Source organism: Anomaloglossus baeobatrachus, chromosome 3 (genome assembly GCF_048569485.1).
Source record: "Anomaloglossus baeobatrachus isolate aAnoBae1 chromosome 3, aAnoBae1.hap1, whole genome shotgun sequence".
NCBI lineage: Eukaryota > Metazoa > Chordata > Amphibia > Anura > Aromobatidae > Anomaloglossus > Anomaloglossus baeobatrachus.
This window is the reverse complement of record NC_134355.1, coordinates 158,867,823-158,884,964: the sequence shown is the minus strand read 5'-3', so window position 1 is coordinate 158,884,964 and position 17,142 is coordinate 158,867,823. Positions and strand designations below refer to the sequence as shown.

Here is a 17,142-nt window from a genome sequence, read left to right as displayed (position 1 = left end):
TGTATTTACATCTGAAAGATGCAAATACATTTGAATAGGAACGGAAAGAGGAAGCTGCGGTCATCGGCTCTGCTGCGCTCCTCTACACTGGGTGCATGCCGAGCACAGCACACAGCAGAGCCGACAGAGCACAGCGCGCTGCCTCCTTCTAGTGTGCCTGGCATGCACACAGTGTAGAGGAGCGCAGCGGGGACAGCAGATACAGCGGCGCACTACACCGTGCCCCTGCTTCTAGGGAGGGGGAGGGGGGGAAGCTGCCCGCCCCTCGCTGGGTACGGCCGCAGCACATAGCAGGGAGCATTAGCACACCTGACCCCGGAAGTACAAGCGGCCGCTGGTACTTCCGGTGTCAATCAGCGTCATGTGCCCGCAGTTTGTTTTTGCGTCTTAAAGACGCAGATACAAATAAATAGCGGTGCTTCAACACCCCGCGCCTCCCCCCCCCCCCCCCGAAAACACAGCTGATTTATTAGACTGTCTTTACGGAGGGGGAGAGGGTGGGAAGAAAAAAAAAATGCTGACAGGTGCCAAGTATGGTGGGGGCCCCCTTAGAAGCTCTTTTGGTGGGGGCCCCTGGGCTGGAGCCCCGTCTGCCCCGCCTATAATCCGGCCCTGGTAATGAGTATAAAGGAAGTCAGTGATTGGTCAGTTCGTCTCTCTGCCCATATACAGACAGCCATAAACAGAGCATTTCCAGGGCAGGGAGGGCAAATTATTTTTCATTTTATCACACTACATTAAAAAATGTTGCGTTAACCCCAGTGAGAGCCTTTCGGAGACTGTAAATGGCTCTCCATGGTCTGCCTGCACACATCATACAGTGAAGCATGCCTGTGGGTTGTGGTCGTTGTTTCACAGATTAAACATCTTCTTAGCATCACTGATTCTCAGCCGAGCTGCACAAGTACTCGAGCACCCCGATCAATCAAGTAAAGAGCAGTGGTGAACATACTCGCCCATCACTAGTCCCCATGTTTCTGCAACCTAATCTGAGAGCAGCATAATCTAAAAGCTGAGACCCTGATTCCAGTGTGTTTTACTTACTGTGCTGCTTGCCATAGATTTGATGATCATTGTTTTATCAGTAGGAGATTGCTCAGTAGAGGACTAGTAATTCTGCTGCAATGTAGTCCTCCATAATCCATAGCTCTGTATAATCACATCCTCACCACTGATTGGCAGCTTTCTGCCTATGCACAGTGTACTAAGAAAGCTGACAATCACTGGTGTGGGCGAGGTTATACAGAGCTCAGCAGTCAGAGAACTGGTAGATGTGCAGCAGATAATACAGTGATTTCATTAAAACTACTGCAAGCAATCCAGTAAGTGACACATCGCTGGAATCAGGATCTCTGTCTCTATATTATGCTGCTCTCAGATGAGGTAGCGAAACCTGATGATAGATTTGCTTCAAGTGCTCGAAAACACTGCCTCCTTGATATAAATATGTAATAAGCCAATCATGTGGCTGAAGCATAGTGCATAAAAGCATGAATGCCTTGCCAAATATTTTTCAGTGAAAACAGAATGGGGAACATTTGATTTGAGTTATTTTAACTTTGAGCTGACTGCTTGTGCCAGATGAGGAGGTATATCAGAGAGGTATACTGGAATGATCTAACTATGAACTGACAATATCCCATTTTGACAAACGCATTCCCATTAGACTGAACCTATGAGATCTTGCAGGTTTAGTATATGCTACAAAGGTGTGCATTAAAATTTCCTCAGTGACACTGGGCATGATAGGAGGCATCAGAAAGAATGCACATGCTGAGCTTGTAGGTGAGAGTTCACTGGATAACAGGCATGCACCTTAAATTACTTCTTTTTATATTTAGAAAATATTGTTACCGTATTTTTCGGACTATAAGACGCACCGGACCATAAGACGCACCCTGGTTTTAGAGGAGGAAAATAGGAAAATAAAATTTTTAAGCAAAAAATGTGGCCATGACACACTGTTATGAGGCGAGGATCTGCTGCTGACACTGTATGGGAGTAATTTAAAAAAACAAAAAAAACAAAAACGGCGTGCGGTTCCCCCAATTTTGATAACCAGCCAAGATAAAGTCTCACAGCTGGGGGCTGATATTCTCAGGCTGGGGAGACTCACGTTATTGGAAACCCTCCGAGCCTAAAAATATCAGCCATCAGCTGCCCAGAATTGCGACAGTCCTGGGACTTTTCCCAGCTCATCCCGATTGCCCTGATGCGGTGGCAATCGGGGTAATAAGGAGTTAATGGCAGCAGCCAATAGCTGCCACTAAGTCCTAGCTTAGTGATGGCAGGCATCTATGAGACACCCCCTCATCACTAAACTGTAGTGAAAGTAAATAAACACACACACACACACGCATAAAAATCCTTTATTTGAAATAAAAGACAAAAAAAACACCCTCTTTCGCCACTTTATTAACCCTTAAAATACCCAGGTCCGATGTAATCCAAACGATGTCCCACGATGCATCCAGCTCTGCTACATCTGACAATCACAGAGAGCAGCCATAGAACACAACCGCTCTCTGTGAGGGTCAGGCTACAAGTGAAGTGAGCCGCCGGGATCCGCGGTGACTCCAGCTGTCACTGCATATCACCTGACTGAAGTCACCGCGGATCTCGCGGTCACTTCAGCTGCAGCCGGATTTGCGGTAATTTCAGTAACAGCTGGAGGACTCCCGCTGTATACTCACCTCTCCTCACTCTATGCAGCATCGCTCGCTTCCTGTCTGTGTGCCAGCTGACCTGTGTTGAGCCATGTGTACAGCGATGGCGTCATCACTGTGCTCACCACTTTCCACACACATCTGTAGGCCGGCAAACAGGAGGACATTGCGATGCTGTAGGGGAACAGTGCATATACTGTACTCGTTCACTGCCCCCCCCACGCTGATAATGGTGCACAGGGGGCAGTGAATACAGCCGCATATGATCACTCCAGACTGCAGTTGCCTGGGGTGATCACACGGGCCGGCTCTTTAGTATGCGCGTATCCCCCGCCCACCTGTTAGCGCCGGCTTCAGGGCTGAGAGATGATGGGCGGGATGATGGGCGTGCATATCAAATGAGCGGGCCCACTCGGTCAGGGTTGCGCTGCTAAGGCCTGCTCCTGCCTCTGATGACCTACTCCACCACCACCGCACCCGCCTTCACCCGCTCCACCTCCACCGCACCGCAGCCATTAGACTATAAGACGCACCCCCCACTTTCCCCCAAAATTTGAGGGGAAAAATTGCATCTTATAGTCTGAAAAATACAGTAATTCTTGCATGTACAGTGAAAAAAATAATTATTTGATCCCTTTCTGATTTTGTAAGTTTGCCCACTAACAAAGACATGAACAGTCTATAATTTTAAGGGCAGGTTAATTTTAACAGAGAGATATAGAGTATCCAAAATAAAATCCAGAAAATCATATTGTATAACTTATATAAGTTTTTTTGTATTTTGCAGAGAGAAATAAGTATTTGATCCCCTACCAACCATTAAGAGTTCTGGCTCCTAAAGACCAGTTAGACGCTCCTAATAAACTCATTACCTGCATTAAGGACAGCTGTCTTAAATTGTCATCTGTATAAAAGACTCCTGTCCACACACTCAATCAGTCAGACTCTAACCTCTACAACATGGGCAATACCAAAGACCTTTCTATGGCTGACAGGAACAAGATCATAGACCTGCACAAGTGTGGAATTGACTACAACACCATAAGTACAATGCTAGGCGAGAAGGAGATAACTGTTGGTGCAATAGTAAGAAAATGGAAGAAATATAAAATGAGTGACAATTTATATAAATCTAGGGCTCCATGCAAAATCTCACCTCGTGAGGTATCCAGGATCATGAAGAAGGTGAGAAATCAGCCTAAATCTACACGGGGAAAACTTGTTAATGATCTCAAGGCAACTGGGACCCCTTTCACCAAGAAAACCATTGGTAACACATTATGCCATAATGGCTTAAAATCCTGCTGTGCCCGCAAAGTTCCACTGCTCAAGAAGACACATGTACAAGCCCATCTGAACTTTGCCAATGGACACCGAAATCATTCTGAGAGTGATTGGGAGAAGATGCTGTGGTCAGATGAGATAAAAATTAGCTCTTTGGACTGAACGGAACTCACCGTGCCTGGAGGAAGAGAAATGCTACCTATGAACACCACCTACCAAAAAACTCCATTCCCACTGTCAAGCATGGAGATGGAAACATGTTTTGGGGTTTTTCTCTGCTAAGGGCACAGTACTACTTAACTGCATTAATGGGATAATGGATGGAGCCATGTACTGTAAAATCCTGAGTGACAACCTCCTTCCTCCGCCAGGACATTAAAAATGAGTGGTGGCTGGGTCTTCCAGCATGAAAATGACCCAAAACATACAGTCAAGGCCACAAGCAGTGGCTCAAAATGAAGCACATTAAGGTTATGGAGTGGACGAGCCAGTCCCCAGACCTTAATCTCATAGAAAACGTATGGAAGAGCTGAAGCCCTGGGTTGTCAAGTGACAACTTAAAAATCTTAGTGATTTAGAGATGATCTGCAAAGAGGAGTGGACCAAAATTCCTCCTGACATATGCACAAACCTCATCATCAACTACAAAAAACATCTGACTGCTGTGCCTGCCAACAAGGGTTTTGCCACCAAGTATTAAGTCTTGTTTGCCAGATAGATTAAATACTTATTTCTCTCTGTAAAATGCAAATAATTTGATATAATTTACCATGTGATTTTTTTGGATTTCCTTTTGGACATTCCATCTCTCACTGTTAAAATTAAACTACCCTTAACATTTTATACTGTTCATGTCTTTGTCAGTGGGCAAACTTACAAAATCAGCAAGGGATCAAACAATTATTTCCTTAACTGTATGCCTTGTGTTACCTACTCCAGTTATTGTGCAATATACATGACAGTCATCATGGTGGCTACTGTCACTTTATGTGAAACCCAAGTGTAATGCTTCTAGGTTCTAAACTTCAAGAAAAGTGTAACATTGTTGTAAGTTTTTGGCTCCTGCTCCAACCACCTGTTTAAAGATGCTCTGGCATTTCTTGCTATTGCCTATAAAGCTCTACATTCACATGACCACAACCAATGTGAGATTTGTACTGTGCATGTGTAAAGCAGGCAGTCGGATGCAACGGCAATTGCCCAGACAATGAGGAGGTAGTGGTAACTTAACCAAAACTGGGTTTATTAAACAAATTAAGGATTATGAAAGATAATGATATGACACAAGTCTGGTCTTCCTCAGGTACTTCTACTGACGTAGGTCACAGGTTTCCTCTGGATTTTATCACTGGCTTCTACTGGCACAATTCAGGGTCTTCTACTTAGCTTAAGTGACCGATCTCTCATCTCAGATCACAGATCTTTCTCTCAGCTTAGGTCACCGATCTTCCTCTTAGCTTAGGTCACCGATCTTCCTCTCAGCTCAGGACATTTCTGGGATTTGACTGCTCTAGGACCTTTTGTGGTGAAAAGGCTGTAAGTTCATTTCACTGCCACACAATCTTCCTGGAAAAACATTCTGAATCCAACTCCACCCTTCTTGGCCCTGCTAGGCCTTTTATATTTAGTATCTGCAACACAACTGTCAACTGACCTGGTGTCTCCTCTAAATTCTTCCCCTGGGAGACGTATGCTCTTTGGTTCCTCTTTCTGATATTCCCGGCAATTGTTCTTGTTTTACCATTTTCAGCCAGCAGATGGTAACATTTACTTGCAGATGTGTCTGAATCTCCTTACATAGCCCTTTCACCCTTGCAGTTTTTACATTCCATTGGCATTTTTTGCAAGGCTCAAGCTCAGAGTGCATAAAGGAGATACCACCTTTAGAAGTACCACAATATTGTGATTTAAAGGAGTTGTACACAATCCTTCCTCATTCCACATGTTTGGTGCCATTAAAATAAAAAAAACTTAAACTCACCTCCCATGTCAGCAAACGGCGCCGGCGCTCACATTACCAAAGCTAATTGTCTTTAGACAATTGATTAATCAACAGGAAGTAAGAACTATGGCTGGCCATTAACATCCTCTTGATTTTTTTTATATTTAATGGGGTAAAAGGAGGGTGATTTGAACTTTTGTGTGGCTTTTTTAACTTTTTTTTATATTTTTTTTTTCAAGTTTTATTGTATTTAATAGTCCCTTTTGGGGACTTAAATGTGGGATCATCTGATCATTTGTGCTATACACAGCAACGCATCAGCACTGCTATGTATAGCAGAAATCACAATCTCCTATGAACGTTGGCCATAGGCCAATGTTCACAGGAGGATTGCAATGAAAGCATGGGGGTCATTAGCAGACCCCCAACTGTCATGGAAACCCATCGGTGCCCTGCATTCTCATCACAGGCACACTAATGGGCAGAAGGAATAATGCACTCTCCCTGTAGTTTCATCATAAATGCCACTGTCAGAGATTGAAAGCGGTATTTAATTGGTTAACAGCTGTTGGCAGAACTAGAATCCACACGTGGCTCTTAGAAGAACATGTTGGCTGATTAAATCAGCCATATTGTGCATAGAAATAGTCAAATTTGGCGTGGGAGCCTGCATCAAGGCAGGGACGCGGCTTTTGACATACCAGTTTATAAAAGGTCATGAAGTGGTTAACTTGAAACAATTGAGATGCAATTGTAGTGTAGACTTTCAGGTTTAATTAAGAGGGTTGAACAAAAATATTGTTCTTCACTTAAATGGATCGTTGTGAACGGGTTTTTCTTCACCATAGAAAGGATTTTGCAATAATTTACCACTGTTGTGGTCTGTTAATATACAGGCCTTTTTGAGTTCCAAAGCTCACCAAATTGATGATATGGACACTCCTAACATTTCTGCCGTCTCTCTGGTGGGTTTGTTTCTCTTTCTTTGAGAGCTTTTTTGACCGCATGTTGTGGGTTCACAGCAACAGCTTCCAAATGTAAATGCCACAAAAGGAATCAGCTCCAGGCCTTTTACCTGCTGAATTGATGAGGGATTAATGTGGGAATAGCATATCTAGCCCATTAAAGAGCTTTTGAGATAATTGCTCAATTGCTTTGGTCTCTTTAAAAAGAGGCAGCTAAATATTAATGAGCTGTAATTCCTAAACCCCTACTCCAATTAGGATGTGATTACCCTCAAATTAAAGCAGAAAGTCTCCACTTTAAGCCCATATTGATAACTGCATCTTGAATATGTTTTGGTAAACAGCTAAAATATCAAAATTTGTGTCACTGTCCAAATTTGTGTTGACCTAACTGTAAAATAGAGAACTAAACCATCGAACAATTAACAAAGATAGACTGGTATGGTGAATAACATGTTATTCCTTATGTGAATAACTGTGGTCTTCTGTATATCTTAGGCTGCTTTCACACCTCCGGTTTTTGCTATGCGGCACAATCCGGCACTTTGCAGGAAAAACGCAACCGTTTTTTTTTTTTTTGCTGCCGGTTGCGTTTTTCCTGCATAGACTTTAATTAGTGCCGCATTGTGCCGCATGGCCTTGCGTTCGGTCCGGGTTTTGCCGCATGCAGCAGATTTAGCCGATGCGGCGGCCGGATGGAACGTTGCCTGGCACGTTTTTTGTGCGGCAAAAAAAACCGCATCGCGCCACATCCGGCCGATGCGGCGCTTTTCTCAATGCATCCCTATGGATGCCGGATGCGGCGCGATGCGGCATGATTTTTGCCACTGCGCATGCTCAGTAGCATGCCGCAAGCAGCAAAAACCGGATGGGCCGCATGTAAAAAACGTATGCAAAGGATGCGGTGTTTTCACCGCATCCGTTGCATAGGTCTCACAGCCGGATTGAGCCGCACGGCTCAAACCGGATGTGTGAAAGCAGCCTTACCTGAGCAGATGATCACAGAAAACAGTATAGGAAGAAGGCAAGTAAGCAGCTAGTGAAAGCAGTATGACGCTCTGGACAATGTGTTTGCAGAAATGCTTGGGTCATGACATTCATGTGAATATTAGGCTGACATGTACCTTCTACTTAAACAGTGAGGTAAACCAAATAAATATGAGTTCAAGCCAACAGTTTTACTTAACTGACCATACCGACATTTACTGTCCACTTTGTTATCATTTAGTAATTAAAATACTTGTCGGTCACTATTTTTGGACGTTTTCAACATTGCCTTTACTGTATCATGTGACTGCAGCTGTTTCTTGCTGGCTCACACTGAAGACAATTGGTTCCTTTCTTAATGTAAATCTCCCTTGTTCTGAGTGTCATAGATTCACATTCAGAAAGTGACCTCTGGTCCAAATGTGCCGCCCCCGTGCCAGCAGCCGGGCTGCTGCTGCTCGGATCCGGATCCGCGGTGGCTCGAGGGGTCTCCGGACCTGAGGGTCATGCGGCTACTCAGAAAAAGGAGGGGTTTATTTACAGGGGGATTGGAAAGTCCGCGACGCCACCCACGGTGTGTGGTAATGTGAGGGACCACCGCTGCCGTTGGGGAGCCCAGTGACGATGGTGTGGCAGCCTGATGTTTAACCCCTCCGTGGGTGGGGGGTTTTTGTCCCGGGGCCTGTTGGATGGTTGGTGCTCAGGTGCCGTGGGGGATAAGAACTGGGGTTTTCAGTGTACTCACTCAGTCGAGAAAATAACAACACCGACAGTTTGTAAACCAGAAATCTGAGCACCACTGCAGCTTGTAGGGAGCATGCTTGGGTCCGTGCCCTTGGTGTTGCTGTTAGCCTATGGCCCTGTCCTTGGCACCTCTGTCTCTGTTGGACACTTGGGTATAAAACTCGTATGGCTAACGAAGTGAGCTTGCTCTCAGGGTTCACGTGTAGGATTTCTTTGGACTGTATTGGGAAAGTTCTATCCCATCGGTGCGCTAGTACCCCGATTTTGGAGCGGATTGGGGATGAATCTTGAAGTCTTCACCCCCGTCGGGTAAATTACCAGAACGTGTGAAACTACTTTCCGGCCTGGGGTCCACGTACCCCGTCATGCTCTGGCCCCTGCCCGATGATAGCTCAAGGCCGCCGGCTGCCCTCCTTGGCTGTCCATGCCCCTTGACACTATCCCCTGCGACCGGGGTTTCAGCTCCTACCAGGCCCAGACCAACATCTGCCACCTAGTACTACAGGAGCCCTGCTCCCAGCCAGTAACCTCTCTCTCTCAGAGAGTCACCGCTTCACACTCCTCTCCCATGCTCCTCTCCTTTCCCTTGCTCAACTTCAGCTCAACTCTAGCTCAACCGTCACTTTCCCCTCACCAACCCCCCCATGTGGGCGGCCCTATTCCCTTCAGGCCCCCCAATGGTGTGTCTGGTGGGTAAAGTGCAAAGTGTTCCTAGGATTTTTATTGGCTAAACTGTTAGCAACACCAAAAAAACAGTACCCGTAACCAAGGAGGGTGGATACTGTGCAGAAGGGCAGATTGCACAATACCCTGTGACGACCTGATAGGCCAGGGCGTCACACAAACAGAGACACTGTGTGAGCAATCAGGTCGTAAAGCAGGCGCTGATCAGAGCAGCACTGGAAATGGCAAAAGACGGCAACCGGTACATTTTTTTTTAAAGGACTCATTATACGCTTTACTAATTGAAAACAGAAAAGGCAATTTAAATAAAATGGCAGAGTGGTCCAAAATGATTGTTTTAGTGGCCTTTATTTTATTTGTGAATCATTTGAAGAACACAATAAAAACAAGGCAAATCAATGGAGGCCACATCAAGCTAAAGAACGTGAATAATCTGCTGCTAACATCTTGGTGCCAGATATCACAGGATCTCTGCAGAGGTCTTACTGAGTCCATGATTTACAAGTGAGATGTGTTTTGGTTGCACAAGGAGGATTGTCTAAAGAACGGATGGACTTTTTAATATATAGTTTACTCTCTAGTTTATTTTCTAGTTTATTTTCTAGTTTATTGACCATCTCTACAACCTTTTATCCTAGGCAAAGATTCTACGCTTGCAAGCTATTTGCTATTGGAACAGCTTCAGTGTCCCTGCGCTCTTCAAGTGCTGTAAAGACATATCTGTGTCAGCCTGCAGTACCGGAGAACTCCCTGTTTGGACAATTGATGCAGCCATGCTGCTCGTCCGGACTGTCACTCTTCCCGAGGCCACTGCCCCCACAATATTCAGGAAACCAGGAGACAGTGGTGCAGTAGACAACCACTTTAAAGAAGTTTTTTCCCTTTCAACTTTACTACGGCATTACAGTCACTTGCAGAATACTTTATGATTCACTATGAAGAACTGCTGGATAGCTTACAGGTTGTTTGATCGCTTGTCAGCATGCTTACATGATCTCATTTTTTAGGCACCGTACACCAGTTATTTAGTTGATGTATGCAGGGTCTGATAATGTGGTGTTATTATTTACTGTAGGTAATGTATGATAATATTAGTGGATCATTCTCAAAGAAATCGAGGCTAACTTAAATTGGTTTTCCCAAGTGCTTGACCCAGGGCTGATTACAGTGCTTGGAGTTTCCAAAGTGCATTCACATTTAGACATACACTACTCATAAAAGACATAAGGGAATGGTTGCTGATAAAAATGGTAGTAAGAAAATAACCATTTTTTCTAGTTCACAGCTGAAAGTTATGTAAGCTCTCAAACTGTAAAAGCGCTCTGCTTTACATATATAACACTCAGCATACAACTTAATTGGATTAAGATACAGTACTTTAAATTTATTGCAATTTATAATAATTGGATTGTGCAGCCTATAATAAATGCGAATATGTTTTGACCAACAACTATAACATAGACTTAGCTAAAAAAAAAGTCAGAAACACAATACACAATGCTTAACGCATGAGACACAATTCTTGAAATAAAATTAAATAAATCAATAAATAGACAAAAAAATAATGATATTATGTTTAATGATCATGAGGTCAATTATTTGGAACAAAAGTGTTTGAAATACATCTTAAAGCTATGAACTTCACATATTGGTGCAGCTCTTAGCACCAAGCATGTTATATGTTTGTACAACTTTGTTTTTTTCTTGATTGCAATACAAATTAACCACTAAACAATGGTGGTAGTATAGCCAAAGGTACAAATACAGTATTAATAACAATTGGTCATATAATTAAGGATGGTATGACGGTAAAATGCAAATCAACAGTAAGAAGTGATCAAACTGGACAGATATGAGAGTCGGCTCTACAAGGGTTTTGCATTATTTAGTATTCTAGGCTGAAAAATACATCATGAGAAAATATGTAGTATAATTGTAATAGTATGTAAATACTGACAGTAAACTTTTGGTAGCCAATATATATATAAAAAATCATACCTTCTTAATACAATTGTGTCATAATCTACATAGTAATTGTTATTTATTTGCCTCAACTTGCAAAATGATGTTTCATAAGTCCAACAAAAACACAATTTTAACCTTCAGGAGGGCTTCACCTTATAGGATTACTGGGGGCTCCAGTTACATATAGGTATACAAAAAAGGAGATAAGATCAACATAAGCACACTAAGAACTAGCCATTCAAGTAATCTAAAATATAATAAAACTAATGGTAAACACTAGGGATGATCGAATACCTCAAATATTCGGCTTCGCAAATATCCGACAAATAGGTTGCCACTGTGCGAATATTCGATGCGCAATGTAAGTCTATGGGAACCCCGAATAGTTCCGAATAGTTGTTATTCAGGTTTCCCATAGACTTACATTGCGCATCAAATATTCTCGAGTAGTCGAATAGGGGCTACCTATTCGTCAAATATTTGCGAAGCCAAATATTTGAGGTATTCGATCATCCCTAGTAAACACCAAATAACAGGTTGTATCAACAAAACATGATTCACAAGAGTGTAAAACTACAAAATTGGAGCATATGGAGTAGTGATAGTATGAAAGCATTGCTATGTACACCATAAAAGCTTACTCCAGTAATGATCATAACATCGGTAATACAATTGTGTTGAGAGTTACCTATGTTTCGAGTGTTTAGAAATATAAGATAAATAACCTAACCAACAAAGGCTAATAGAAACCTATTCCAGTCAATGGGGTTATGACAGCAACCCCTCTTTATACCAATTAGTGCAATACGGAGTCTCAACAGTATGGGCTTATGGATGCCAATATTATATCCCTGAAAATGCCTACAAAATCTATAAATGCTAATACTCTTCACCTAGTCTATCATACTTGAAAGAGTATAAAATAATAAAGGTCATCTTATTTAGATCCTGGAATCCAGCAGTAATAAATGGCCATCACATCCTATTCTTGTATCCATTTGTTGTATTGTATTATTGCAAGAATAAAAATAAAGGATCTTTAAGGTGATGTTTTTACAGCCATAATTAACTTTGCGAGAATACTACATCATCTTCAAGAAGAACCATCAAATAAACAAGAACGTAATATGGATGTACTCAAAGTTGTTTGGGGAAAAAAGTAAAACACTCTCCCCCAGAATTAAAGGGGTTTTGAAGGAATAAAGAAAAAAGAATAAATTTGTTTGTTTTTTTTTTCCATAGAAACAGCACTTTTCCTGTCTATGGGTTATGTCTGATCTATGTAGTTTTTACTACAGTTGAGCTTCAATAGCAGGAACAAGCCATGCAAAGGAATGGCACTATTTCTGCAGAAATAAAAAAAAATAATTTTAATCCTGGACAACCCCTTTAAGAAAGCTATTTCACGAGTTCCATCACCTGGATACACCATAAAGACAATGTCTAATCCAAGATTAACAAGATATGAAGTCATGTAAATGTTCCGTTTTGGCAAAAAAGAGTAAATAAAGTAATTAAAATGAGGCAAAATACAGTATTACTCCTGGAAAGGTCCATTTTAAAGTCAAATAATATACAACAAATAAAGGAATATACTATTTCTTGCTCCCAAGCACACTTTACACTGACAATAATGTTATGAGCATTATTATATGTGCACATTTCCAGCACAATCTGCTTTTATCTCACAAAGTGTAGAGCAGGATTTTGAGATAAGGAGGAGGATGGTATTTGCTGGTTTGTAATAATATTTTTTGTTTTTTTATTTGCTGATAACATTACATTATATCTTATAATAAAATTGTACCCATCAAGGTTTTGTTACTACACATTACCAAAGGATTTCACCACTATATGAATGTCAAAACACAGCAGAGCAGCTAGATCTTACAAATCAAATCTTCAGTAGCCAATGATCATCAAAAAGCAAAATATTATGGAAAAAATACAATAAATCACTGGGACCATCAGTGAAGATATAGGAATGAGGACTTCAGTCCCTATTTTACTCTTTAGAAATGACAATATTACCAACATTGGGTCAATATCTTCACTCTGAAAACTTGTAAAAAATAAATTCAACTTAAGGCATGTTTGCTACTACAAGGTAATAAAAGATTCATGGGTTAGTTTCCTATTAGAAAAAAATGTACAGAAGGAAAGATTCACCCTGAGGGTATCACATCAACAGGGGAAAAGGCAAAGTAAACAATTGCATAAAGTACATGAAGCCAAAAGTATAATCTGTACTGTGCAATAACAAATATATAATAATAGTACAATAGACAAAGTATAATATAAAGATCTAAGCCCATGTTCTTTATAACTTTCTGCATTGTAATACATATGAAGATGTTTAGACTCACTGATCTTACAACCATCTATTATTTGTGATTATTATTGGGGGTTTTTTTAATTAGTTTTGCTTCACAATCATCTTACCTTCTGTATGGACAGCAGATACATAAGTCCAGTTATATCTTTTTACAATGTCCAGCATAGCCCTGGCTTGAAGAATGTCAGAAGGAACCACTCGAAGAAAGTACTTATATAAAGTTTTGTCACTAAGATCAATACTTGTTGCAGAGTAAGCAATTTGTGGTATATCAAAAAGTTGCAGTAGGTTTTGAACTTGGATAGCCACAGAACTAGACCCTGGTCCGATCACACCAGCAATAGGTTTTTTAATTCTGCCCTGAGGGGTTGGAGTGGCATCTAAACACTTACTGATGCCATCTTTGTCATCTCTCATTGAAATAAGGGAATCTCGAATAAATTCTATGCTTTGCTCCAGGGCGACCGATGAATGCCAACAGGAGTCTCGTATTTCTGTTCCCAGAGTAATGTTGGGTAGTAAGGTCTGATCCATGTTAATCTGATCCAGAGTGTGAAACATAGCTTCTACTCTTTGGATGCCATACTGTTCTCTGATTTCCCCACATTTCCTCTCTGGTACCCTGTCAGCTGGAGGTTGGTGGTGTACAGAAAACAAGGCTCCTATAATAATATCTCCATCCATCCTTGCTACTGACCTTGGGCTAGTAGCACCTGCTCTACCAACACTTCCATCAAAGCTGTCCAGTGTCATCATCATCATCAAGAAGATCAAGCAAAATTCAAGCATTTTACAAAACGACGCCATGCAGATCCTTGGGAAAAGTAAAGGAGTTGCTAGGAAAAAAATGCCTGATCACTCTGTATTGTTCCTAATCACAATCCAATGCTTCCAGATCCTGCCTTAGTAACTCTACATTATGCAGACTGAGTCTGTAGCCAGGGACATCTCTCCAGACACTGTGACCCTGTTATAAAGAAAGAGAAAGAATACTTAGAGCGATATAGCGATATGAAATAGTATATAGTCATATTGCTAGGTATGGTGTAAGTTTGTGTACTAGCAAAAAGACAGAACATATATATATACACACACACACATTAAAAAGGCAGCACTCCAAAACTCTGAATATGAAGAGTAAGGGCTTTATTGGCCCAATGCAGTTCAGACTGAAACCTTCCATTGGCCCAATGAAATCCTCACCCTTTATATTTGGAATCTTGGAGTTCGGCCTTTCTTTCTTTTTTTTATGGACTTACCTGATAACTTATAAGGATTACTAATCTGCCTCAAGATAGATAGATAGATAAATAGACGATGGATAGTAGAATAGATATATGATAGATAGTAGTATAGATAGAGAGGTGATAGTAGGATAGTAGGATAGATAGATAGATAGATAGGTAGATAGATGATAGTAGAATAGATAGATAGAGGATAGATAGTAGGATAAATAGATAACTAAATAGATAGATAACAGGTAGTAGAATAGATAGAGAGATGATAGATTGTAGAATAGATATGTATATATCTACCTATCTATACATACACACATATATGTATATATGAGACGTATATATATATATATATATATATATATATATTTATACATACACACACACACACACTTCTCAGGCCACCATATGGGTATTGCTGGTATGTATCTTGTTGCATGTCAACTCCGGTTCCCCTCATGGAAGGTTGTCATTTCATTGCTCCAGGCAAACGATAGGATAGAAAACAGCCCTACATCATTCTTTCTCAATTTATGTTAAAAAATGCAACTTGTTTATCTTGTCCTTTTGGCAAGGTCAGAACTGGTGTATTGAGAGCAGCTGACAAATACAGAACCATTGTTGGATATACTGAAGTCTATATCATCCAATATCAAGTCGTAAACTTTAATGGTCTGACCTAGTCATCTAGATATGGTTCTGTGCATATAGCATGACACTAAGTGATGACTGGATATCAGTCTCAAAGTTTTAATATGTAAATGATTAATAGCATATTAAGTGTGAACCATTGCAAAAGGGGGGGAATTTCTGCCCCTAGTCTGTGCTCTGCTTATTATCTATTACATCACAATAGCATGAATAAAAAAGAATAAACTGTAATACAAAGCACAAGGCACCAAGCTTCAATACTATGTGTATAGTATAGTATAGAGCAGCAGTTAGTCTGTGCATGCTGTACACTCAGATTAATGTATGTGCTGCTCAGCCTATACCGATGTGTATTATTGATGCACAGTGCATATATACTGTGCTGGTATGTGCTTTCTCTGGGATCTGTAGTTCTCTGTCCCTGTGCTCTGCCCTCTCAGATGTGGACTCATCTTGTACTTTCAGCACTGTGGACAGCGCTCCAGCCAAGGTGTTCTGCATTGTACTTGAGATTTGGTGTGCCTTCTATATTAGCTCCTGGTTCCCCCACCAAGGACAATGCTCTGGCTATACCTATGTAATATATATAGCGGTATAACTTCCATTCATTGCCACTTACCGTGATAGTGCTCTGAAGCAGTGGTCCACTCAGGTCCATAGCCACAGTTGCTTTCTTATCTAGCTTTGTCTGTAACTCTCTCCCACAATCACAGAGCTCCCACACACATTCAGCAGCCCACACACAAGCAAATGCAACCAGCAGTGCCTTCTGTCGCTGTGGGCTCAGTGCATTGCCCACTCCATGCAGGGCTGTCACTAAGGCTGGCACCTACTGACCATTGACAGCCACTCAATAATCAATAGGGATTACATCCAGATTATCAGTAAATGCAGAGCTGTCATCAAGAAACCAGCAAAAATAATGAGCTTCCAGAGTGTAAAGTGGTAACATGGATACAATCATGGATGGAATATGAGATTCCCTGATCTGTGGTGACAATGCTGAGTTAGGGGATTAAAGTTAAAGACTTACCTGGGTGCGATCTGGAGACCTGGCTCTGATGGAATCGTTGCTCTGAGCACAAGACGCTGCACTGACACAATGAGCTGCGGATCCAAGGTTTTGTCTGTACTCTGGTGCCCTCTTCCTTCAATACTATTTCATCACAAGGAAACAAAACTTTTTTTTCTCTCCTATGTCATTGTGCTCTAGAATTGTTAGCATCAATTATTTCCTCATGATATATCGCATACACCTTAATATAGCATGAATTTGGGGGATTATTCACTATTTCTAATGACATTAAGACTCAAAAGATTGCTAATGGTGTCAGAAAACATTTTACTCTTTTCCCTTCTATAGCATTTCATTTTTTTTTTATTTTTTTTTTAATTAAATAGGTTCAACGTTTTGTGCAGCCGCCACTGGATGGAGTTTGGGAGCTTTCTACATATTGTTATATATTAAATTTTGTATTAACTTTAAAGGGAATGTGTAAGATTTTCCGGAAAAATGCTTGGTTCTCCATTGACTTCCATTATACTCTGTAAACGAGACCCGAGCATCAAAAGGCTTGTTAGGCTTACACAGCAACAGAGAACCAAGCAGTTCACTCATGCCTAAAAATGACCTATTGTGTAAATCAGTTTTTTGTGTTATATATATTTTAAAATAAAAATTGCT

General features: G+C 41.2%; 1 protein-coding gene across 3 annotated transcripts in view; it reads right to left on the bottom strand.

The window, feature by feature from the left end:
* GRM1 (glutamate metabotropic receptor 1) overlaps positions 1–16,573 on the bottom strand; it is a 588,806-nt gene extending 572,233 nt beyond the window's left edge. For 2 of the 3 annotated variants that reach the window (XM_075339546.1, XM_075339548.1), the window contains exons 1-2: positions 16,492–16,573; positions 13,680–14,539 (exon numbers count right to left, since the gene is read on the bottom strand). In XM_075339546.1, coding sequence (XP_075195661.1) covers positions 13,680–14,379 — 700 coding nt within the window. In that variant the 5' untranslated portion in view covers positions 14,380–14,539; positions 16,492–16,573. Of the gene's footprint in view, positions 1–13,679; positions 14,540–16,077; positions 16,311–16,491 lie in introns of those variants that run through there. The other variant, XM_075339547.1, reaches the window with a different exon arrangement.
* Between the last annotated feature and the right edge of the window lie 569 nt (positions 16,574–17,142).